The following is a 25,984-nucleotide window of genomic DNA, read 5'->3' on the forward strand; positions in this document are numbered from 1 at the left end:
AGCCGGGGAGGGGGAGGGGGCGCACGTTCTCCTCCAGGACACCGTAGTTCTGAAGAATGAACTTTCTAGGAGATTTGATGCATGTTTTTCCTCTAAAACGATGAATCCAGGCTTTACTTTAGCACGAACCCTCTGCAGAAGTCTAAATGTGTCGTGAGGAGGGTTTGAAGGCTGGAGAAACGGCGGTGTAGGACCCAGCTTCTGGGACTTTGGGAGCCAGTCCCTATTGTTCAGATCCCTCCTCCTGCTTGGGAAGTGGGAGGACCCGTAAAGGCAAAAGGGAGAATTGTTTGAGAGCTCAGTCATCCAAAAACGGCCTTTCAATGTGAGAACTTGGGGAGCCGAAGAAAATGTCGGTGGCATCGCAGTAAATTACCAAAAGCAGCGCAGAGCTTTAGAGGAAAACCAGAAGTAAAAAGAGTTGTTTCTCTTTGGGGACTAAAGCTCAACGCGAGAGAGGAAAAAAGCTGAGAGCAGAAAACGAGCTGAGAGCAGAAAACGAGCTGAGAGCAGAAAACACAGCAGTGTGGGTGAGTTTGTCTTCATGCGGTCCGTGTTTGTGCGGCGCTTTGTACCAACACAATGTTACAATGTTACAATGTTACAGTGTTACAATGTTACAATGTTACAATGTGAGAGATACAAAGTGTACCAACACATCCTACTATGTTAGAGATACAGAGTAGCAGATTTGAGGAGGAAGACTTTACCGACTCACTGTAACTTTATTTCTAGAGAGTCGTGGTTCAGGAGTTGGATGAGGCTTCTTTGATATCATATCTGTTTTTACATCTCCTAGATGCTCGTAAGCTTTGCCTCAGGTTTCTCTATAACATGTCTACTTTGTCTGGCTCTCGGTGTTGGACTAACTTTGACTATAAAACGTTGACTTTGCTTGCGGACTTCGCCTGTTGTTGATTGGTTGAGTGCTGTGTCCATATTTTGCAAAGTTTTCCTTAATATTCTGGATTTCTTCGCCGACTATTACAGCCTTATCTATGTCTTTGGGGAGGAATCAGCTTTGTGTGACACGTTGCAGAGACTCAGCGGTGTTTTAAGACCTAAGTATGGTTTTTAGGGGAGATGTGTCTTGCGTTCTGTGCAGGCCGCAGCCTATAGTGGCTCCCACAGGGTAACAGAGAGGGTAACAGAGAGGTTTACCCCATACTATCACCATCAGGAGAAGAAGCTGCAAAAATGAATAAAGTTCTCATAAATCCGCTGCTTCTTCAAGATCCACATGGATGTAGCATTAAAGATGCACCACCCTACAAATAGATGTTTTCTTCTGAAGATGCATCATGTTATTGCATTGAAAAGCTTGCACAGATTTCATTGTTGGCATAGAAAAAGCCCTCCACAACAATGCTACCTGAGTTCATTTCTTCAGTGCCTGGTGTCAGAATAACCTAATTAAAGCCTCCCATGAACTGACAGCTGCTCGGTGCAGACAGGAATGCAGCATCCAGCCTCTGTGAGGAGAGTCTCTCCTGATATCATCCTCTCATTCAGGTTTGCTTTTTAATGAGAAAATGTTTGTCTTAATCCCCCGGGCTGCTAATGAGTGTTTGGCCCGGAGTGTCACTCACCAAAGGGGGCTTGGTGGAGAGGCAGAGGTGGGCTGGTGGTGGTGGGGGGGGGTTACACAGGCTCGGAGGAGGCCTTGCAGGAACAGCCGCAGGGGCTCAAGTTTCCAACCCCAGGTGTCGTTTTGTTATTTGGATTACATTTAGCCTCCGCTGCCTCGCATGGAGGAGCCTCCAGTGACAGACATGGCATCAGACAAGAGGGCCCGATTGTTCCCGCTGAATCAATGTCACTTGGATTAAAAGTCGAAACGAATGGCCCGGCCTCCTCCAATTAGGCGCACAGCTTATAAGGGAATTAATTGGTCTCAGTAAAAAAAGAGGAGCCTCTTGTTGTTTGGTTGCAGGGTTTTTTGTTTTGTTATTGTTGATCATCTTTGGCAGTCTGGTGGATCAAAGTTGGACTAATTGATTCCAGTCTGATTATCTGCCTGTTTCTCACACAGTTTGGCCCCTTTGATCACTTATGTGGAACCTGGGAAAACACAATTATAAGAGTTCATAATCAATCTTGTGAAACATTATGCAAAATATTACATAATATTTAAACTTCATGAAGCTACTTTAAGTTGTAACTATGATGTATTTAACCTTTCAGTCATACTAGGGGATACAACAGTCAAGACTATAGTAAAATAGTCCCAAGTTGTTACTGAATGACACAGGCAAACTTTAAACCCCTATAGGAGTTTATAGTGATATGTATTTTTTTTTCAAGATATGATATTTAATGAAAGTCTTTTAGGGTACAGTCCATGACCAAACCAATGACTGCCCGGAAGTACAGTAGTTTTCCTTTAATACACAAAAGCAACAGAAAATGAATCCGCAGCTGTTTAGATAAGTGATTTACGGTTTAAGTACGTTTTTTAGCATGTATGCTAAACATATTTTATAGCTTCTCAAATGTGAGGATTTTTTGCCTTTTTTTTTTGCCTTTTTTGATTGGAACATGAATATGTGGATTTTGCATTGTTGCTCAGATTTTTGCAACTTCGATTTGAACATGTTGTTTTTTGGCTTTTGGAAACGTCATCAGACTTATTGATTATGACTGTTAGTTGCAGCCTTGGACTACAGTGAAGTGGGTTCAATCCTTTATTGAATACCACAGGCACACTTCAAGTCCCTATAGGAGTAGTATAATATCATATGTTTTCTTACGGGAAGGTGTTATGAAAGAAAATTCTCTCAGGCTGCAGTCCCAGGCCAAAACAACAGCTATTGCCAGGAAGGAGAGGAAAACAACCTTTAAATGTGCATAACCGTCCACTAAAAATACTGCACATTGTTGTTTTTTTGAGACTGAAAATGTGCATACATTTAGGGGAAAAAGGTCAGGACAGGAAACAAACTTTATTGTCTTTTGGTTTCAGAGCCTGATAATTGTAAGAATGTTGGAGCTTTTTCTTTGTCTTACTGTTACCAGCTGGTCCTTTTTTACAATGAAACTTGAAGTTATGTGTGATTGATCTTGGTAACCTGCCAAACAGATATGTAGCAGAGACAGAAAGCTGACAGTTTGCCACTATTTGTCCAAAAGCTGGGGGATAGTTTTACATGCAGTGTATAGGAGCTGAGTTTTCATGTGTTGTAGCTTGTAAAGAAAAGTTACTGTGTGGATTTAGGTATGAAGCCAGTAGCAATAGAGTCTCTCACTCATATCTTAGTTTGGTTTGAAAATTGACTGCCATATTGAACTGTGATTTGACATATGAGTGGAAGAACAGGAGTTGACTTGTTTGACTCTCGCCTGGTGTGTTTCTTACATCTGGATGTAAATCAAAGTATTTCGATGGAGATGGATTTTCAAGATGCTTTTTGAGATTACAAACAGCCAGCGAGTCCATCGGGACTGCTGTTGCTGCTCCAATCTCTTCGTTTGCGAGCCAAAGTTCCTGAGGTTTTGACTGCAAAGCTGGAAAGCAGCATTGTTATTGTAGAGGGTGTAACATTGGCGTTAATTGACAAAGGAGAAAAAAAAAATCCTTCCTGAGGGCACGCTTTCATCTCTATGACAGCAGGTACACTCATGCAGTCATAACAGCCTGCAGGCAGAATCTGTGGGCCTTTGCTGTGTGTGTGTGTGTGTGTCTGTGTGTGTGTGTGTGTGTGTGTGTGTGTGTGTGTGTGTGTGTGTGTGTGTGTGTGTGTGTGTGTGTGTGTGTGTGTGTGTGTGTGTCTGTTGTGTGTGTGTGTGTGTGTGTGTGTGTGTGTGTGTGTGTTAGTGATAGTTCCTGTCCCATCAGGGTTTTCTCTTTGCACTGGAATGTATTGCTTGTCATTGTGGTCCTCAACTGAGCTCACCTGAGCGGTCGTTTTGAGATTACCGCATTAGAAGAAGAGGAAAAGAGTGTGTGTGTGTGAGGGGGGGGGGGGGGGGTTTACACTTAATTTCTGCAAGTTGATGCTGTGTTAATGTAATTTTCATAAACTAGCAAGAAACGCACTCATCACCAAATAAGGCTGCCTCATTTCCCAGAGCCGGACATCGTTGGTTGACATACGGTGCATTAGTCCTCCGGCGCTGACAGATTGGAGGCTCGGGCTCAGGCCTCGTGGCCCCGGGAGGGTTTCTGTGTCCAGTCGGACATCGGATAACCATAGAGGGACACCTGGACCGGCAGGTGGCCGGGGTCCAGGCCCCTCCCCGGGGGTTGCATACCTCTCTCCGCCTGATCCTCCAAGTCAGCCAGGACCACAGACAGACAGACAGACAGACAGACAGACAGACAGACAGACAGACAGACAGACAGACAGACAGACAGACAGACAGACAGACAGACAGACAGACAGACAGAGGGAGGAATGTGAGGGGAATCGAGAAGGAGAGAGTTGGAGAGAGAAATTAAACAGTCCGCGATCAAACAGAGCGAGATTATTGAGGCAGGGATGAAGTTAAATTGGATGTGAGGAAATAAGAGAAAGCTGTTGATGGAGACAATTGTTTCCAAACGATATGATGATGCCTGTCCGGTTTGTATCTGTATCATGAAAACAACTACGCTCTCGTTCGTTGTCTTAACAGCCTAATAGGGATTATCCAAAGCCTTTAAACAAGCTGAGTCGATTTGCTCCACTACTTAAAGTAAAAGTTAAGAAGCTCTTGATTGGATAATGAAGTTACCAAAGCTGTACTCTCTCTCTCTCTCTCTCTCTCACACACACACACACTCTCACACACACACACTCACACACACACACACACACACACACACACACACACACACACACACACACACACACACACACACACACACACACACACACACACACACACACACATTGAGAGCCTGGAGTGATGGCTGTTAGATCATTGATCAACTCCAGGCTCTGGTAAGAAAGCAGTGTGTGTAGACAAATAGCCCTGTGTGTGCAAAGCAGATATTTGGACAAAGATTAGGGGTGTTATTACGAGCCAAAAGCAACCCAGACGCTCTAATAGATCATTCACACACAGGCACAAGATTGCACTCTGGCTGGAGCTGTTCAGTTTAAGCCTTGGCCAGTCACTCTTTTTCTCGTTTTGTCTCAACTGCACACATTTTTCAAAATGCACGTCACTTTGGTCAGATTTATTAGACCTTGCTCAAGTTCTACCAGTTCGTTCTCCAACACTGTAACTGCTGTAATATTAACTGCGTGATGTATTCCTGTCTCGAGCATGTGTGAACGAAACAATAAAAGGACCAAAAAAACGTCAGGGAATCTGGGTTGTGTTCCAGGGCTTTAACCAATAATCAGATTTAAAGTGTTGCCCTAGAGAGAGAAAAGCTCATCATTGAAGAATGTCAAACTGGCAGGAGAAGACATGATTCAACAGAATAAATCACTGGGCACCAGATTAGTTAGTTATCGGGCCCCTGAGGTTATCACAACTGTAATTTTCCATCGGCGGCGCTCCTCTCTCTTCTGTCCAAATCATGTGTGCGTGTGTGTTTGTGCATGTGTGCACAGCTTCCCCCTTCAGGATAATGCACATCCGTGGCTCTGAGTGACAGGACAAATGGTAGCTCTGCTGTACCACACAAATCCAGCTTCTGACACTGAGAGCTCTCTTTGAAAGGAGCCTCCTCCAGCTGTTTCTGCTCTTGAGAAACTCTTTCAGAACCAGCAGCTTTCACGTTATAACCGTGGAGCAGGCAGTCAGAGTTGGTTGCACCATCTCGAACACCGTTGAGGCCCCACAACCCCTCGCTTTTCTGTTTTAATTTCCGGCCTCCTCTCCATTTTCTAATTCCTCCCCATATCTGTTTTTCCTATAAGGTTCTCCTTCAGTCGTTTTTATATGACTTTACGGCCTTTCTCCATTCCCTCATCCCTCTTTCCGTCTCTCCTCCTGCCTTATCTCAATTTCCTTAATGCCTCCCCATATCTGTTTTCCATATAATATTTCACTCTCTCTGCTTTTCTCTTCCTTCTTTCGTCTCCCACTGAGAGTTGTAGAGGCCGGTCCCTCTCCTTTTCCCCCCCTCTCGGTTCCTGCTGAATAATGGGGAGAAATTGCTCTTGATTTATAATTGGTTCCATTCACTCTGATGCATGAGCTGCCAAAGGAGTTTGGGGCCCCTTTTCACCCCCTCACATCCCTCCCTCCCCCTCCCTCCCTCCCTCCCTCCTTCCCTCCCTACGTTGCAGGAACACACAAGGAGCAGGGCTGCAGATATGTACAGCTATGAAAGTGTATATTAGCATGCATGAATGCCGCCGTGTATGTAGTTTATCTCTCGGGCCGGGGAGAAGTGGTAGTCTGTTTTTTTGCGTGTTGACATTTGGTGTTGGAAAAACTTCCTGAGGTCTGCATATTTATGTGCCTCTGTGAGTATACTTTTACCATGTAATAGGAGTTTGTGTGATTGCTTGCTTATGTGTCATCAATTGTGTGTGTGTGTGTGTGTGTGTGTGTGTTTGTGCAGGGAAAGAATGGTTGTGGGTACTTGAAATATGCAACAGCTTGTGCGTGTGTGTTTGTGTGATGAGCACTGTGAAATCCTGAGTATTAGTGAGTTTTCCCAGTGCTGTATGGGAATGATTATGTATGTGTGTGATCCGTGTACTGAGACTCTTGATGATTACTGAAAGCTTCTCAGAAAGCAGTGTGGCACCAAAGAAGAGACGCTCACACACAGACATACTCTATGCTGCTATTGTTTTTGCAGAAAACAGTCTAAAGTATTCAGTCTTATTTGAGAAGCTGTGATCAGTGAATATTTGTTATTTTGCCGAAAGTCATCAACATGTTTGCATGTTTGATGATTAAAAATGTGTTCAGTGTGTCTTTACTACAGTTTTAGAGTTGGTCAAAGTTTTTAGTTCAGCCTCTTAGATTTTATGTATTGTTTTCTTTTAGATAACCTTTATATTCATCATTCCTCTAGTCTATCTATCATGTCTTCCTTCCTGCTATTCCCTATATTCTGCTTTACTTCTATTATCTATCCATCCTTTCTGTTCTTCCATCCATTCGTTTATCCTTCTTTCCTTTCCTTCCTTCCTTCCTTCCTCCTAACATTCATTAATCTATAATCCATTGCTCCTTTTCTTCCATCTTTCCTTCTTTCCTCTCATCTGCCATCCTGGTGTCTTTCCTCTGTTCTTTCTATCCATCTCTCTCTCTTTCATCCTTCCCGTTCCTCCCTCCCTCTGATTTGATTGGCCGATGCTACCTACATCACCGTTTGGTCCATCTAGCTGGCTCACAGTCCACCGGCTGTGGTGATGATCCCATCCTGTTCCCATGGCCCCGGCGGACATGCTGGCATCCCGCACTAGGCAGAGGAATGTGGGTGTTTTTTTTTTTTTGCCGTGGCACAGTAATTAGCTCTCCGTGGTTAATTCAGCTTCGTTATCTAAATTATGCAAATGCGGCGGTGCCTAATTGATTAGAACGCCCCCCTCTTCTACATCGCGGGCCTGTCCAGATCCCTCTCGTTAATCCTCGAGACGCTCTGTAGCTCGTTAGTGTCGGTTCGGGGGCCGAAGGAGGGGTTGGACGGGGCATCTAGCTCGTTAATACTTTGTGAAGCGTGTGCATATGTGTGTGTGTGTGAGAGTATTATGAAGGAGGAGGGGGGTGAATTCTCAACCTCGTTAGGGCTGCTGAGATGCTTTTGATGTGTAATTTTATGGCATGAGAACGAGTGATGTCTCGAGTGGAGGATTTGGACGGGCCCCCCTCTCCACCTGTTGGGCAGAGTTTCCATGCCAAGATAAGACTCCAGAAGGTTCCCTTGTGTCCAACAGATAGATGGGAATAGATTTAAGGTTCGGTTCTGCCAAGTTTTTCGCTCATGTGAAGTTCAGCAGAGAAGCACAGAGATTTCTCCACTTAAGTTTTCATTATCCGTGATACTTTGAAGTAGAGGCAGCCGCATCCAGCAATATGATCTCTCTATGTGTTATTGTTATTTTTGACACAATGATACCTGACAGAGCAGTTTCTTCCCATGTATTGAAACTTGTTATATTCATCTTGTAAAAGTCAATAACAAGCAATGATATATTAATAGCTATAACAATTCACTACTAATTGCATAGATTGGTGTACTGGTTAAAAGGATAGGCATTTCTCCCTATTTTCTGAGAATTTATAGGCTAAACACTTAATCAGAAAATTAAAAACGGATTCATTAATTTAGTATTTAGTATCAGCCCTATCTATGTATTCCTAAAAATCTTTCTCTTTGTTGCCATCTTGTTGCTCTTTTCCCTGTTCTGATCGTCTGATGGTAAAGCGTGTGTGTTGTTGGTTTGTTAAGCAATCGCTCTGACCCTCCTCATCCTCCTTCACTCAGCACAAACGCTCTGACCCTCCTCATCCTCCTTCACTCAGCACAAACGCGGGCCAAACCGAGAGACCAGCAAACACATTGACAGAGTGAGGGGAAAATATGTTGGGACACTCAGCGACGCTCTCACAAACACACCCTCTCATTGACGAGGCCCTGCTCTCTCCTCCCGCTCGCCCGCCAGTTGACATATCCTCTCTATTAATTTGAGTCGCCGTTCTGCTTTCTCAGTCAACCTCCCCCCCCAAAATGCCTCCATAACCTCCTTCACCCATCTCACATCAATCCATAAAGGCACTGAACCCCCCCTCCTCCCTGCCTCCCCAAACTCTCCACACACTACTCACAAACCTCTTGGTCATTGAGCCCCCTTTTTTTTTTTTGGTCATTGAGCAGGGCCCATCAGCTCTTCCCCGGGCCCTTCAGAGTAGCGTCTCCCCTTTCTCCAGGGGTCTGCGGGGTCTTTGTCCGTGCACCGGCTCACTGCTTTACAATGACTCTCCACTCTATTAAGGTGCGTTCTGCCTGTTAGCGTCGCCAGGGGCAACTGGCCTCCCGCATGGCAGCTATGCGGCACGGCATTGTGGGCCGCGGGCCCGAGCGGAGCAGTTGAACCCCCGGCACTCCTCACACTTGACACCGCATGTGTTTATCTAAAGGGGGGCTTTGTGGTGTTTGGAGAACCTCGACGTAGGGGTGGGGGTGTAAAAAGACGTAAAACTGGGGGAGGCGGGAGGGCAAGGGGGAGTTTGGGGAGGTGATAAATATTCAACAGCTCAGCTCCTCAGAAGGAGTTACTACCCGGCCACCCCTCCTGTGTGTCCTCTCCATGCCAGAAAGCAGATGGAATGTGAGAGCTCGGGGAGGTGGCTCCAGTCTGGTTTTATCCAATTAGCAGGGTTGTCAAAATGAATTTATCCACGGAGGCAGGGGGACAATGGGACTGGCAGTGGCCCGGGAGAACGGGGGCCCCGGTGTCTTTACTTAGCACGCTCACAATGAACTTCTGTCAAGTGACTCTCTCCCACAATGACATATAAGGCACTCGCATACCTACACTCACGATGCATGCCTGCACACAATCGCCACGACCTGGAACTGGTCATGCATTCCCCTCATCCTCTCTATGATATGTGCACTTTAAAGTCTTTTGAAATGTTACCAAGTCAAGTCACAGGTTATTCAAGACAAGTCCAAGTCAAAGTTTTCAAAATACAAAAAGTTCTGTGAAAGTTTACCCTTAAAAAGACACGGTCTTTTAACATTTTCTATTTCAGGGATGCACCCGTCCAACTTTTTAATTCCTGTTACTGATATAAGGCCACGGATTGTTGTGGCAATAAAAGCTTAAGAAAAAAACTGAATTGGTATTATGACATTGACAGAAAAATTGTATTCAATTAGGATTAGTGACGTCATGGCCAATATCTGATCCACTTTATGAGGTCAACATCTGCACAGTTTTTAAAAAAAAAAAAAAATGTTTTTTAACATATTTTCTTGAAAATGCATGTTTTAAATACATAACGTGTGACCATGCAAGGTCCACCTACTGCAGGGTATTGGTATTGTTTGAATTGTTTAATACTAGTGCAATACAATACTTGAGTTTAAGAACCAAAACTGTTTACTTCAAGGAAGCAAGTTGTTCTACAAAACCTCTCAAATGTTAAATTCAAAAGCAGCTGTGCACTAAACTATGATATGAATAACAAGTTACACAAGAATTGGACCAGACCTTTTCTGCAGCAAAATCTCAAGTCAGGTCTCACAGTAGTCAAGCGTCAGTTCCTCAACACGATTACACAAATAGCTTTTCTCCCCTGTAATCATACTTCTGCACCAGAACTGACAGATTTGAGCCGTTCACACAGTTCTCCTCACTGCACTGTCACTGAAGTATTTTTTAATTCCACAACTTGTTATAAAACAGTCATAGGAACACATTAACAAACACACACGCATTCCCTCGGTTACTAATTTAGGAGAGCTGTCTGTGTGTCTGCTCTGGTTTTTATCAGTCTCACTGATGCGTAGGAGGCTTCTTCTCCCCTCTCTCTGTCTGTGACTTCTCTTGGAAGGATGGGTGGAAAAAGTTGGACGTAAAGTTCAGGCCAACTTTTCATCTTAAAGCAGGGTATCCGCTAAGCAAACACAAGACCCAGATGACAAATGAATCAAACGGACAGACATGCTCAGAGGAGTACGGCTGTTTTTAGGGAGTGATGATGTACGAGGGGCCTCCTCATACCGCCATTATAGCAAAGCTCTCTCCCTGTTTCTATCTCTTCTGCTGTCTCACTGTCACTACTTTTTATTAATCATGTAAGAGGTCTCTCATTGCCGAAGTAGTGTGTCCTGCTGTATGTCCGGATGGCAGGCTGACTGGTGTGGTTTACGGTTAGTGACTCTCACGGTTGGGACAGGTGCTCCATACAGATGTGTGTTTTCTTTATGGGCTCCTGTCCCAGGTTGTGTCCATACAGTGAACCGGCCACTGAAGCCGCAGGCCTTCAGCTCTGCTTCCTGGTTCCACAGCAGCTCCCTGTTTGTTTACTGAGCGAGCCCACTGCTGATGGGCCACTCTGAGCAGAAGACTAAGTGAATTAAAGTGAACATGTATGTGGCGCTGCAACTACGGGTTATTTTCAGCATGGAGAAGACTGAGTATGCCTGTCACAGTTTCCCAGTCTAAAGAGATGTCCTCAATTTGCTTGTTTTTTCTGACTAACAGTCCAAAAACAAATATATTTAACTTGCATGAACATAAATGGGTGTAAAGCAGCACATTTGAGAAGCTAGAGCCAATGTTTGTCATCTTTGCATAAAGAGGTTATAATAAATTATTTTATAAATACAGAGAACTCTTGATTTGTCTTTTAAGCTCATTGTTTTGACTTTTAGGCCGGGAATTATTCTGATTCACTCTCACGGCTCTCATCAGCTTTGTTTGGCTTGTAATACCAACTGCAGCTATCTGCTCAGCACCAAACAGACCCACAAAGTTGTTGACTTACTGGTAAAGAATTTAGCCGCTAAAGACACAGATATTTAGCTCAGGAGGTGGTGGAGACCAAAAACAGAACTAAAAGAGGGTGAAATTTGACTTCATCAAATGAATGCTGCTGTTGCATCATATAGTGTATATATTCTGTGTAAATAAGTTCGACATATCACCTCAATAGGTGAAACAGTAGGTTATGTGCACAGTTTTTTTTTTTTTCTGCTGCCCAAAGTGGCCAAAAAATGTCATTGCATGATTCATTCATTTATAAAAGTGGTTTAATGACTAATCATTTCAGTTCTACATCGTTTAAGTTTGACTGGAGCTCTCCAAAACAGTTTGTGTCGTGAGAATTACCAATCTAAAATTGTTAAACACACACATTCATACTCTGCAATTAAAATGTAGCGGTGTATTGTGTGGCTTAGTGTGGCAGTTGGCACAGTTAACAGCAGTTTACAGCAGTTTTTCCATCAGCCTGCTTCGCTCATTTTCAATAAATGTGCCAGGCAGCTAAACATTTTCACTGCTGCCATTAGATGATGAAGGTGCACTGTAAGAGTTTCCATTCTCTTACTGTCCTGCTTTGGCCCCGTGTGTGTGTGTGTGTGCGTGTAGTCCCTAGTCTCCCTGAGCTTCATTAATCATCTGCTTGCCATAATAAGAACAGGACAAATATGTATGAGAAAGTTGTGTGCTTCCATTTCGTTCTACATTGTCACAGGACACTTAATGCCCTGAGTGTGTACATGTTCAGCGACATGCATATATATGAGAGAGAGAGAGAGAGAGAGAGAGGGGGAGAGATTCAGTTTTGCAGGACCACCCTCCTCATCCTGACGGGAAGTTGTTAGTTTAACCTGACAGGAAAGAATTTGGGAAACTTGGCAGTAAGCGACAAGGGAGAGAGTAAAGCACCCCTCTCTACGTTAACTGTTAATAGACTGACTATCAACATGGTCTTCTCCATTGTCCTCCCGATACATACTTCAACCATAATACAACCCTCCTCTCCTCCATCTCACACACTCCTCGCTGCCGTGATATATATTTCCTCCCCCCCTCCCTCTCCTGCCTCTCATTAGTTGTTCTTTGTCCCCACTCCTGAATGCAGCCTGTGTGTTTTCCCCCTCTCCCTCTCCTCTCCCTCCCCCTTTCCTCCTCCCGGACCCTCTACCTGTATCGGTTACACCTGAGCGGGAAGGTGGAGGGGTCGGGTTACGGCCCTGCAGAATGAGGGCGCCCCTTTGATGAGCTCAGGCTGGATGGGTACAGGCGGAGGAGATGGGGTCAGTGGTGAGATGGGGGCTGACAGAAAAGAAAGGCTTTATTTGTGTCTGGAGTTTGGCTGCTGAGGGTACCGCAGAGTCCACCGCCTCGCCTGGGTTGTGTTTCGTTAATGGCTGCCTGTTTGTGTACGTGTGTGTATACAAGTAAGAAAAGAGAGCAGCTTATGTACGAATCTAGATCGACTGTTTAGATGGATGATGTATGTTTCCAAGTTTTGGAAGCTTTGTTTTCAGTGCAGTTGTGTGTTAGTTTTGATCAGAATAAAGTGGTTTGTGCTGTTTGTTTTGAGTGAACCAAGTCTGTAAATGACCCTCTGACCTTCCTCTGTGTGTGTTTCAGGGGGCAGTGTATGGAAGATGTCTGGAAAGCGAGACTGGACTCCGTGGATGAAAAAGAGAAGGGCTCCTGTGTTGTGTGCTCTGGGTGCGGTACTACTGTGCTGCCTGCAGAGCAGCGCCGCTCTCCCTGGTGAGTAGAAACTCTGAGATGGTGGAAAACCGGATCAGTCTGCAGAAATAAAACTTTCAAATTTCTTATAAATGTTTGTTTTCTGACACTGTTTAAAAATGCACATTACTTACTTTATCTATGCCCGCTTTATAAATGTGTTTACATTCGTTTTTCCAAACACCTGGTGCTTGAAGATACCTGCCAGGGACAAAATATTCTGGCTTAGTCACAGGGAGCGAGGTGTTTTTTCACGTATCTTGGCAGCAGCAACAGCAGTTTATTTGAAATGCTCTAAAGAAGAGTTTGCATGAGCCCAACTAGCCACCATGGACAAACTGAAAAAGAAAAGAAGTACTGTATTTAGAGCTGCATTTATTCACCCATTAATTCATTAGTAGATCCATAGAAAACAAATCAACAGCTGTTTTGATAATCAATTAATTAAAATGAAAGTTTTCAAGCAAAGCAAAACATTTGATGGTTCCAAGTTAAAAAATATAAGATTTTGCTGCTTTTCAGCACATTTTGAGCTTTTAGATTTTAGAAATAATTGTTTGTTTCAGCCTTAAGATGATTTCTTTCTGACTTCTGTGTATACTCTTTGTCATCAGATGAGGTGCCATTGTTCAGTGAAGAGCCCATGTCCGTGGTGCAAAAGCTTGGAGGCAGCGTGAATCTGCACTGCAGCGCCCAACCCTCCTCCACCAACATCAGCTGGCGCCTCAACGGCCAGGAGCTTGTGGACGGACACTTGGGTGTAGTGTTGGGGCCCAACAGCCTGTTGATCCCCACACTGTCCAACCTGACTGTGGGCAGATACCAGTGTGTGGCCAGCACCGGCGCAGGAGCCTTGGCTAGTGTGCCCGCTAACGTCACTGCTGCTAGTGAGTAGCCACCCACACAACGTTCAGACAAATAAACACAAACACACAGAGCCCTTCTTGGTTTGTCAGAGTATCCAAAGAAGGCCTTTGACTTGATCTGATTTTGGAATAAAACATAAATAAGGACGGGCGGTGTTTGTTTGCTTAAAATCTTCACCAATACATTACTGTAAACCTTGTTCTTTTTCCACTGCTGTGACACTAATCCTTAACTACATTTCTGGTCATGGTGGGAAACTGTTGCACATAATTGATCACTGTTAAAACCTCCAGATAGTCGCGCAGTATTTAGTTTGTGTAGTTAAATCTAACAGCTGCTTTTATGGAGTGTCACATTGATCTAATGGAGCTAAAGTGAATTATTCTCACCGCTGACAATTTTTTAGTGTGCTGGGTTATATTTGATATGCATCATGGGACTGAGAGGGGGCCTGAAGCTGTGTAACTTGAGCCGGAGGAATGGAGGGGACCCATGGGCCAGTCAGAGCGGGGAAGAGGGGACCAGGACTTCAGCCTTGGGGGCCCCCTGCTTCTACCGGCCCCTCTGCTCCACACAACTCCACATTCCTCTCCACAGGACCCGACAGCAGGGCTCGCCAAAAAATTATGGCCCCGTAATTGGGTGGAGGGCTGGGGGGAGATAAGGGTGTTGTGTGTGGGTGTGAGGGGGGGCGGACAGAGGATATGCCTCACTAGAACACACCATTAGGTAAAAGAGAGTGCACTGTTAACTGTATTGTTTTACATGATGTGATGTATGAGGCTGCCATAGCATGAGAAACTGGAGGTGTTTCAGGCCAGTCGAGACAAGATCCTCACACAAGATGAGACGTGATGTCACATTCTCTGTCTCCTTGAAGGCCTCCATAACCTTACACACACACATTTCTCTTCTTTTGCACATTTTTCACTCTTCGACCTGTCACTTTCTCTCCTCTTGCCTCCTTTCATTATCTTTCACTTTCCCTCCTCTTTTGTCATCTTCAGCTCATGTTTTTTATGATTTTCTTTGATTTTTCCCTTTACTTTTCTTGCACAAAGGCAGTTAAAGTTATTGATAGCTTCAATAGTGGATAAATCGTGTTGAGATAACCACATGTGGAGCCAGACTGTTCTCCCAGCCTCCCCCCCAAAAACCTCCCTAATTTAATAACGGTCTCTCCTCGGCCACCCCCAAACCGCCTAAGGAATTGCTCCACGGGGAGTGTGTACGTGCCTGCCTTTCCATGTGAGCTCTCTTAGCTGTACGCACATGTTTTTTGTGATCGGGATAGGTTGGATCCAGACCCTCTTCGCTATCCGCCTCTGATGAATCTGGGCTTTTCTGGCATGAGTTAAAAGCTCCTTGCTTGAATTCTTCTGCAGACAATCACCCTCCCTTTTTTTTACGAGACATGTATCTGCACAACGTGAACGCACAACACGTTGCACAAACATGTTATAATTCAGGCACACACACACACACACACACATGCCTCCCACTGCTACACATAAAGATGATGAATGCACTGTCTCTCTAGAAATATTTAAGTCTGCCTTGCCAAGCAGCCCTGGTGCGGGAGGTCTGCTTCACTTTATGAATACCATCAATCCTCCATCCCTGCAGGATGCACACACACACACACACACACACACACACACACACACACACACACACACACACACACACACACACACACACACCCTGACACACAGGAATATATATGCATGCACGCGCTCACACCTGAGAGGCACCCATGCGGGGTTCTTCCTGTGAAGAATGTGGGGCGTTAAGAGTAGTGGGGGGGTTAAAAGGTGTAACTGGAGGAATTTGCAAGAAGGAAGGTGGGATGGGTAGATATGAGGGTGGGGGTGGGAGGGCTGTAAAAACAGCACCTGATTGATTTAGCAAATGGAGCGCCACACGGCCCCTCTTTAAGGCTTCCCCCCCATCAAACACACACACACACACAGCTTAGCTTGACATGTCTTGGCTGGGATTCTCATCTTTCAGAATAAGAGCTGAAACAGAGTCGGAGTTGTGTTTTAGTGTGTGTGTGTGTTTGTCCCATTAAAGCTCCCCCAGACACAGACAGAGAGGCAGATCCAGCATGCATTGTGAATAAATCAGCTGCCTGCAGTGAAGGTGTTTGTTCAGTGCTTTGAGTTCATCGCTTTGTTGTCCCTATCAGTAGACACTCTGGCCCTAACTAAACTTTACTTATTGAATTAGAGCTGTATACAAAGGCTCATCAGCTGACTGTATATACCAGCAGCTTGGTCTTCTTGCCAGAGAGGGCGGCTGTTCCAAGAAAAACACGCCAGTTATAGCACCTCTGGAAAGAATGGAGAGAGGCCATGTTTGTCAAGAATAAATCAACAAGGGCTGGTAGACGTTTAGTTACGTTCCCGGAGAAGTTTTATTTATCTTTCATTTCACTGTTCGACTCCTTCATGACAAATTTCTCCATTTGTTACTTTGTTTTCCCCCCTCCTTTGCTTTTGCCTTCCCTCTTTTTCTTTTTGGAGTCTCATTTTAGTTTCCCTCTGCTTCAAATCTATAAAATGGCAGCGTCCCCCCCACTAAGATTTTTTGTGGGTTTTTCTTTTTCTTTCCGGCTCCTTAAGAGCAGAGTTTTGCTGCTTCCTTCCTAACCCAAACTGGATATCTTTCTTTGAAACTCTATAGGATGGACACCTCTCACCTTTGACCCCATGGCCAGGCCTGCGGGCCACTCAGGCGGGGGGGGTTTAGGAGGTCAGAGGTCACATGAGTGTCTGTGCTGTGCAGACTGTGTGTCTGCGGGACACAGTCGCAGCACATGGCCCCAGTAATCCCACTCCACCCATTTCCCACAGAATCTGAACCGGCTCCAGTCCCAGTATAATGTTTGACAGGATTAATGACACCACCTCTGATGTTACAGACACCGCTTTTAGGCTTTGGACTTATCCAAAGCGACATTATTGAGTAAAACAGAAAAATCAGCTAGAACTCTAAAATTCCTGTGACTTAAATCAGATCATGTACGACAAGTGGAGAGATAGAAATGACTAAATGGAGGATTTCTTTCAAAGAGAAAGCAATATGGAAACAGCGCAGTTACCATACAGTTTATTATTGCTGTATACATTGACTGTATACATGTGCAGTTAGATGTGATTTACACTGTGTATTAAGACGATGAAAGAGTTGAGACTTGTGTTGCAGCACGGTGACATCGCTGACTTTTCCCTCTCCTCTGTGTTTTCTTTTTCAGAGCTGCGGGATTTTGAGCCCGATGACCAGCAGGACATCGAGGTCGACGAAGGCAACACGGCTGTTATTGAATGTCATCTCCCCGAAAGCCAGCCCAAGGCTCAGGTCCGCTACAGTGTCAAACAGGAGTGGCTGGAAACATCCAAAGGTACTGAGCTGCTTCAGTTTATTGAATCTTCCAAAATCTCTCCCTACTTCCCTCCTAATTCTCATACCATCTTCATAATTTACGGGAATGCTACAATCCTGCTATCTTGCCCATTATGAAAGCAATGATAAGGGTATTATCTCGAGAACGTTGAAACATGGGAATGCAGTTGTTTATTTTTCAAACTATTTACTTCTAAGTTGCTTGGAAAAGAAGAAAAGCTCCGGTGGTTTGTGGCTGGTATGCTGATGATGCCTTGGAGCTGTAGGTACTGATATCTGCAGCTTATCTGTGAGGAAATGAATACCACATTGAGGAGCGTTCACTGATTTTCTGCGGTCAGACTCTTGGGCGCCACCTTGTGGTCTGTGTTGAGTTGCAAACTTACGCTGGAATGGCACATCGTACTCATATTAAAGTGTTTCACAATATGGACTCGATTTTCCTGCGGTTCCCTCGCTGCCTCAGTCATATTTATGTATTCTCTTGTATATTTCTGCATACATATACTTTTAAGTTTGAAAAACATTTGTGTTAAACGTGATCTCGTGTTGTTGCTGTTACAGTATTGCTGTGAATCCTTTCAACGCCCTGCGTATTTGCTCTAAAGTGTAGAGAATGCATTGTTTTCTTGACATGTGCACACATTGCATTAGGAAAAAAGAGCAACTTAACAAGTTAACACTTGGCCAAGATACACTTTATCATTTTAATACTAAAAATACATATGCAATCATACTTTTTTGACTTTGAATTTCTTTCTTTCATCCTTATTTTTACTCTTATTGTAATGATTATTCTTTATTGCACACTTACCTTTTTTGAGCACAGCCTCAAGAGGCCATCCTGCATTTCTCTGCACATATTGTCTGAGCAAGTGACAAATAAAACCTTTGAATCAAAAGCAGTAACTGCCTTTACAGCAGCTGAACATTAATGAACACTCTGAGTAATTCATGGGTTTTCTCTGACATCTGTTTTGGTTGTTTTTTTCTGCAGGGAACTACCTCATCATGCCGTCAGGGAACTTGCAGATAGCCAACGCCACGCAGGACGATGAGGGGCCGTACAAGTGTGCTGCCTACAACCCCATCACTCAGGAGGTCAAAACATCCACCTCCACTGACCGCCTGCGTATACGCCGTGAGTCATCCCCTCCCACACAAAGAGTTTTATTAGAATTTCTGTTTTTAATGAAAACATTATTTAAATTTGTGCAAGAAGATGTCAAAGTTCATATGAAAGGTCATTGAAATATTAACAGGTCAGTCAATAAGTAATGCTGTCAGAAAGGACGTTATTTTAGAGTTTGTTAATGAGGACACATGTGGTGCACATGTGGGACTTTTATCATCCAGCCAGGACACTTTTAGTCATAAGGGAGGATGTGCACAACTCATGCTTTTGCATTTTCAAAGGCAGAGATGAAAGTGCTAGGACTTCACATTGTGATTTAAATCCTTCGTATTCTGGATGCAATTTCAGCTGCAACATGCATGCCAGCAATTCAAATAAATGGTGGAGAAATCTGCACTTTTTCTCATCATATTGATAAAGTGTTCATACTCTGACTGTCCTCATCTTTTTCTAGGCTCCACCTCAGAAGCAGCTCGCATCATTTACCCGCCGGCGTCTCGTTCCATCATGGTGACCAAAGGCCAGCGGCTGGTGTTGGAGTGTGTGGCCAGTGGCATCCCCACTCCCCAGGTCAGGTGGGCAAAAGACGGGCAGGACCTGCGTTCCCACAACAACACACGCTTCCTGCTCAGCAACCTGCTGATCGACGCGGTGGGCGAGGCCGACTCGGGCACTTATATTTGTCGAGCGGACAACGGAATGGGCTCGGCCAGCTCTGCAACGGTGCTGTACGACGTACAAGTGTTTGGTGAGTGAACTTGAAGAGTGGAGTTAAGGAAAGTTGTTTTAGCATGTTGTGCGTTTGCTGCTTTGGGCTTTTATAGGATTTTGGTTTTGATAGTCTTTTATAAATACCTCGGTTAAATGCAGATTCCCGTAAAGACTTTTCATACTGAATGGGGCTTGTTCATTTGACTCTTTACAGATTTTTTATGAGTAGAGTTTTGTCTGTGTCATGGATTTAATAATTAGACTGACTCCTGTTTGGCGGACAGAGTGGACAGCGGTCTGTATGTGTGCAGGCAGTCATGTGTGTGAGAGGCATGTAAGCCTGGGCGGTGTTGTGTAGAATAAGTTTGTGGAGACAGAGCTCTCTGTTCTCCAGCAGGACTTGACTGAGTGTGTCTAGGTTATGGATGACTGTTTTTACAGTGATTTTCTGTGTGTGTGTGTGTGTGCATGTGTGTGTATGTGTTGTGGGCTTGTCTCGCTGCAGCTGGCTCAAATTAAAGCCAGAGAGCTGCTGTAGCTGTAATGAGCTCTGTCTTTGCCTGATTCACAAGCAGCCAACCATCAACTCGCTGCCCTGGTCCCGCCTGCCTGGCTCTATACACCCCGTCATATAGCCTTTACACACACGCACACACACACGCATGTGGGCGTGATTGTGATTTTACTCACACACGTGCTAATACACGTGACTTTGTTGGAGCTTAAATTTAAAAAGTTTAAAACTAGTTGTTATTTATAGAATAATAGTAATTTTCTGTTGAACGATTAATCGCCACAGCTTTAAGGAAAATATTTTTTATTTGCAGCCCTGGACACTCTCACACAATCACAGCTGTGCACACATTAACTTCCAGGATACTTTCTAGGTTTTGAACCAGCCTCTTACCTTTAGTTTTTTGTCTCCTGCAGAGCCTCCTCAGGTGACGGTGGAGCTGCAGCAGCAGGAGGTCGTGTACGGGGAGACGGTGCGCTTCACCTGCCAGGCCCGCGGTAAACCCACTCCCTCTGTGATGTGGCTTCACAACGCCCGTCCCCTCGCACCGTCTCCTCGCCACCGCCTGTCCTCCCGGGTGCTGCGCGTCTCCAACGTGGGCCCTCAGGATGACGGACTGTACCAATGCATGGCTGAGAACGGGGTGGGCAGTTCACAGGCCTCCGCTCGCCTGATCACAGTGTCAACCGGTAAGTCAGAAAATTTGTACATAATTTGTTAGAAGTGTAGTTACTTTATGTCACAGCCTTTTAGATTTCATGACGTGTGTCTTCTCTCTCTAGGGATTTCATCCAGGGTGAAGCTGCCCTCAATCTATCGGCCGCTCAGCCCAGATAAGGTGCTGAGAGAGCAGCCGCCTGTGAGGCCCGGAGCCTCGGGGGCCATGTTGCCTCTTGACTGCTCCGAGCTGCCAGGACATATTCTGCCCGCTGAGGCTCCCATCATCCTCAGCCAGCCACGCACGGGCAAGGCTGACTACTACGAACTCACCTGGAGGCCGCGGCATGAACGAGGAGTCCCTGTGCTGGAGTATATGGTCAAATACAGAAAGGTACTGAAATCAGTTCACTGCATTCTCAGTTAAAATCCATGAATAAATATTGTATTTTCGTTCACGTTCTTTATCATAAACTCACCTCTCTGTCTTCATCTCTCAGGTGGGAGACGCTCTAGCAGAGTGGACCTCCAGCAGTATCTCAGGCGCCCTCCACAAGCTGACTCTGGCTAAGCTGCAACCAGACAGCCTGTATGAGGTGGAGATGGCTGCCAAAAACTGTGCCGGTTTGGGACAACCTGCTATGATGACCTTCAGAACTGGCAAAGGTAAAAAAAAACTGTCACGTTAGCATTGTCAATTAGAGCAAGTTGGCACCCTTAGCATTTGGCTCAAAGCACTGTGAAATGCAGTACAGTGTCAGAGCTGCTAGCATAACATCAACTTGTTAAAATGTTATTTCTGCCGAAGGAGAATTCAATTAAATGTGTTCCATCCTCTTTAATTACAACTCTGATCTAACTGGTGTTTTCCTGTGTTCAGGTCGCAGAGGTATAAATGGGCAAATTGACCCACCGAAAACTCCTGCTGTTCCTTCTCCAAGCCTCTCTCGTAAGAATCCCTCAAATACTGAACCTCTCTATGCCCCTTTGCAAACACTACCTCCTATTAACTATACTAACTATAAGAATCACTTCTACTAAATGAACTGTAACATGATGTTTTTTTGCAGCAAAACCCTGAACTAACCATTCTTCTTTTGACTAACATGGAAATTTCTCAATCTCTTTTTTCCCTTTCTGTCTCTGAAGGATGAGCTCTCAGTAAGTGCTGAATGTAATGTGTTTTTTTTCTTCACCGTCATAATTCACTGAATGTTGTCTTGAAGTTTATGTCCTCTATCTGACATCGCTCCTCCTCCTCCTCCTCCTCCTCCTCTTCCTCTTCAGCTCCCGAAGCCCCTGACAAGCCCACAGTCTCCACGGCAACGGAAACGTCGGCATACGTGACTTGGATTCCTCGTGGTAACCGCGGCTTCCCCATCCAGTCTTTTCGGGTGGAGTACAAGAAGGTGAAGAAGGCAGGAGAGGACTGGGTGACGGCGGTGGAAAACATCCCCCCATCGCGGCTCTCTGTGGAGATCACAGGCCTGGAGAAAGGTCGGCCATCTTCTTCATATACAGTGTTATCATTCACAGCAGTTAATTCTGACTTGGTGGAGTTGGGGGAGAAGTAGGATGTCGTACCATGTAATTACGATGATGATGTCCTGCATAATTACATTCCCACGGCCTGTAAATTCATCAGCATAATGAGTGTTGTTACAGTCATTTCAGTAATTGCTGCCATCAATCAAAACCAAAACTGAATCGCACAAAAGGAAAACACGGAGTGATGTGAAGACAAACATCATTAGTCAACACAATATAGAGCTTCATTGTAGGCAGCTTGTTGCCCCCAGGGACACATTAGTAATTGTGATCCCTCTCCCTGTAGGTACGTCCTACAAGTTCCGTGTTGTGGCGGTGAATGTAATCGGTTCCAGTCCTCCCAGTGCCCCTTCGAAGGCGTACACAGTGGTGGGCGGGAGAACCCATGAACGCCCTGTTGACGGACCCTACATCACCTACAATGAAGCCATCAATGAGACTACCGTTATTCTCAAATGGACGGTGAGTGACTGGAAGAAAAACACTACAAATATATATTTTTATAAATTCCGGTAAAAATAACTTTTTTGCAGTGCAATGTCTTCCCAGTTCATTGTGATGGTAACATGATTTTTTTTATTTCTCCCTCTCAACAGTACACTCCCGTAAACAACACCCCAATCTACGGTTTCTACATCTACTACCGGCCAACAGACAGCGATAATGACAGTGACTATAAGAAGGATGTGGTGGAGGGAGACCGATACTGGCATTCGATCACTGACCTCCAGCCTGAGACGGCCTACGACATCAAGATGCAGAGCTTCAACGAGAAGGGAGAGAGCGAATTTGGCAACGTGGTGATCCTTGAAACAAAAGGTGGGTTCATTTTTACGTTAGTTATTGTGTTTTCTGGTAATCTGTTCGATACTATTCTCGTGTGCGTGATAACTGTGGCACACTTGGATGGAATTTCTTAATACTTGGCATAAACAAAGTCCCTGTGACCTCAAAAAAAAATGTGGGGCCATAATTCAAGAATTGATATGCTAATAATGACCATTTTATGCAAATGTCTAATAGTATAAAATGATGAAGTGATGACATTTTTGACTGACATGGAAGTAAACTTGAAAATTGACTGGTCTTAATATGAGTGATTCATGTAATTCTGGTTTGGGGTAATATCCAATTAGCTTTCAGGATGATGTAGATGTTTCTATAGGCAGCAAAATGTTTGTTTTTTTGCAAGTCTGAGCTTATTTTTTTTTTTTTCTTTCTCTTTAACAGATTATCAACTTTTTGTCTCCCCAGCTCGTCCGAATCACCATCGGCCTGCTCCATCAGAGACCCCAGACCACGGGTCGGGACACTCCAGCGGACTCGTGCCTCGGCCCGGCGACCTCCCCTACCTCATAGTTGGTATTGTCCTGGGAGCCTTCGTATTCATCATCGTCGCCTTCATCCCCTTCTGCCTTTGGAGGGCTTGGGCCAAACAGAGTGAGTGCTCCTCACAGTTTTCTGTGAGGAAAACTCTCTCTTTGCAGTCGTTAGAGTTTTTGCCTCTACATCTGTGTGATTTATATTTATTTTTTGCTTTCAGAGCAAACGGCAGATTTGTGTTTTCCTGCCGTGGCTGCCCCTGTGTCCTCATGCCAGTACACCATGGTTCCCCTCCAGGGACTTGCCCTGGTTGGCCACTGCCCACTGGACAACCACATGACAGCGCCACATGGCATCTACCACGCTAATGGAGAATACACCCCGAATGGCAAACCTCACCACCCCTCACACTGCCTGCCAGGCCTGCAGCAGGTAAAAAACCCAGTTCAATATAGGTTGTGTATAGGTTGTAGTTTTTCCATTTTTTTTTCATTTTGATATAGATTTTTAATTTTCTCTTGGGTAGAAAACATTGTTTTTTGAAATAATGATTTGATAATAAGTCGGGTTTGTCATGTTTTAATATTTAGATTAGATTTAGAGAAAGTCTTTTGCATTTTATAATGTAGAGTAATAAATAAACAAAATGTGGTTGAGAGCAGAAGATTGATGTATGGATAAACGCTTGCAAGCCACTGCAAAAAAAAATAAAGCTTTCCATGTAATGTGTTGAACGTATAATCTATATGCTCTTGTGTTTTGCAGGAGCAAGTGGACTGTGATATGGAGCGTGATACGTTGTTGCCACAGACGATGTCAAATGGACATCTGCCTGTTTACCACTACTCCACCAGGTACGTTTACATATTATGCCTTCACTTATACCGTATGTACTGGAGGGACATTTGCAAATAATGTATTAATAGCAGAACATGTATTTATTTTTGTTGTAATAAATAAGGCAAAAGGCTTTTTAAATGTATCATTGTAAATAGAACACGTTCAGGCACATTGTTGAGTGTATGCCAAAACTCAATCACTGTGGTTTTGCATGTAAAAGATAAGAAATAGACTTGAAGCCTCAAAATATACTAAACCCTCCCCTGTAAAAAATAATAATATATATATATATATACGTGTGAAAATGTCACCATTGTTCATAAGTTGCAGCCCTAATATAAACTTGTCATCCTTAGTGGTCCAGATCATCATGAACAGAGTTGCTGTCCTGATGACTCCACTCTTCAGCTCCTCGACTCCTCCCATCAGCACCTCGGTTCACAGGAACTGGGAGGCGATGGCAACTTCTGTGGTGGAGATAAATCAGAGGATGGCTTCACTTACAGTATGTGTGGATTCTTTCATTTGCTGACTGAAATACTCTTTAGTTGGTTAATGGTCCATTTGGAACGTAGCTTTCCCATATGTGATAATCCTGCAATGCATCCAAATACATTGGTATTAGTGCTTAATGTGAAACATCAGCTTTGCATTCTTCTTACCAGCTCTCTTTCCTCCTCCTCTCAGCAGAGCCAGCGTCCTTTACTTTTCTCTCTCTAGAAGACGAAGGGATTTTCACCACATCGTCTTCAGCAGCCACAACACCACAGTCCCAAGACATAACAATACAGGAAGTGAACATCCTCCCAAATGAGGCGTCCCCTGAGGACGGAGGGACAGCCAACACAACAGACGCATAAGAGACTGTTCAACAAACGGAAGAAAACAAGAGAAAATATTTATTTTTGTATCACAGATATTTATATATTTATGCTTTTGTACATACTGATTTTACTGTATATTAGGTTATTTTCACATTGAAAAAAGATTCTTGCTGAACTGTCTGCATTTCCTGAGGAGGGAAATAAGTTTTGAGACGTTATTCCTTGTGTGAAGAAGATCAGTCAGGGGGATTCCTCTCAGTTCAGCACTTCATGTCTCGACCTTCCCTCACTCCTCACGTCATTCCTGACCGGACATCCTAAATGTTTGGACCTTAAGTACTTAGCTTTATGTTCAACCAACAAAGGGACCATTCAAACCAATCTGATGCTGTAGTTACAAGGTGCTTCGTTGCTGTTTAGTTCTGTTGCTTTATCACGCTTTCAAAATACAACCGTCTGTCATTTTTGTATAGCAATAACACAAATGTATTATGCATTGCTCATTAACAAAATATTAACAAGTGTATGCAACATAAATCATTCTGTTCCTGTAGTGTACAAGAGATTATATATTGTATAGTTATTTATTTTTTTGATTTTATGTTATTTTTTTAAATCACTGAATGGGAGAGATTCTGGAAAAAAAATATCTTAAACTCAGTCATTGATAAGCTGAACTTTATACTGCAACCACTTCTGTGTTTACTCATTTGCTGGTTACCAAATGGCTGCCAGGTGAGGGCGCTGTGACAGGTGTGTCAGTATTACTCCTCCCTCACAGGTTGGTGCATTAAGTATTAGTCTTTGCCAGAGACATCTGCAATCAAAATGAAGGAGATCCTGAATCTACACTCCCCCGTATCAGTGTAGCCGTTCTGTGGTTGCACATGCTGGAGCACTATTGCATGTAAATAAAAGCTTATGAAATTGACAAGTGTTTGGTGCATCCTTTTAATCTTTGGATATTTATGTGTGGTAAGAGTGGTAGAGTCTGTGCACTATGATTAAAATGCATTTTTTTTATGTCTTGCTATGCTTTACA

The 25,984-nt window shown here is 44.2% G+C and overlaps 1 protein-coding gene across 5 annotated transcripts; it reads left to right on the plus strand.

The window, feature by feature from the left end:
• Positions 1-110: 110 nt before the first annotated feature.
• boc (BOC cell adhesion associated, oncogene regulated) lies at positions 111-25,855 on the plus strand. Of its 5 annotated transcripts, none has more exons than XM_054622617.1 (18): positions 111-530; positions 13,008-13,136; positions 13,730-14,002; positions 17,242-17,388; positions 18,388-18,531; positions 18,980-19,273; positions 20,167-20,439; positions 20,533-20,801; positions 20,908-21,073; positions 21,288-21,356; positions 21,695-21,904; positions 22,242-22,417; positions 22,552-22,774; positions 23,186-23,395; positions 23,499-23,710; positions 24,044-24,132; positions 24,475-24,623; positions 24,806-25,855. In XM_054622617.1, the coding sequence occupies exons 2-18, from the start codon at positions 13,025-13,027 to the stop codon at positions 24,976-24,978; spliced, it is 3,189 nt and encodes a 1,062-aa protein (XP_054478592.1). In that variant the 5' UTR covers positions 111-530; positions 13,008-13,024; the 3' UTR covers positions 24,979-25,855. The 5 variants fall into 5 exon arrangements, with proteins under 5 accessions (XP_054478592.1, XP_054478588.1, XP_054478589.1 ...); XM_054622613.1 differs by lacking the exon at positions 111-530 and adding an exon at positions 6,292-6,404; XM_054622614.1 differs by lacking the exon at positions 111-530 and adding an exon at positions 6,292-6,404 and having other exon boundaries at positions 24,809-25,855.
• The last annotated feature ends 129 nt before the right edge of the window (positions 25,856-25,984 follow it).

The sequence above is a fragment of the Anoplopoma fimbria genome, chromosome 21 (genome assembly GCF_027596085.1).
Source record: "Anoplopoma fimbria isolate UVic2021 breed Golden Eagle Sablefish chromosome 21, Afim_UVic_2022, whole genome shotgun sequence".
NCBI lineage: Eukaryota > Metazoa > Chordata > Actinopteri > Perciformes > Anoplopomatidae > Anoplopoma > Anoplopoma fimbria.

What these genes read in the sequence shown, in the direction of transcription:
- boc (XM_054622613.1), top strand. An exon ending in CCTGATCACAGTGTCAACCG is followed by an intron (nt 20,440 to 20,532) that starts GTAAGTCAGAAA and finishes TTCTCTCTCTAG; the next exon opens with GGATTTCATCCAGGGTGAAG. An exon ending in GCCTGCCAGGCCTGCAGCAG is followed by an intron (nt 23,711 to 24,043) that starts GTAAAAAACCCA and finishes TGTGTTTTGCAG; the next exon opens with GAGCAAGTGGACTGTGATAT.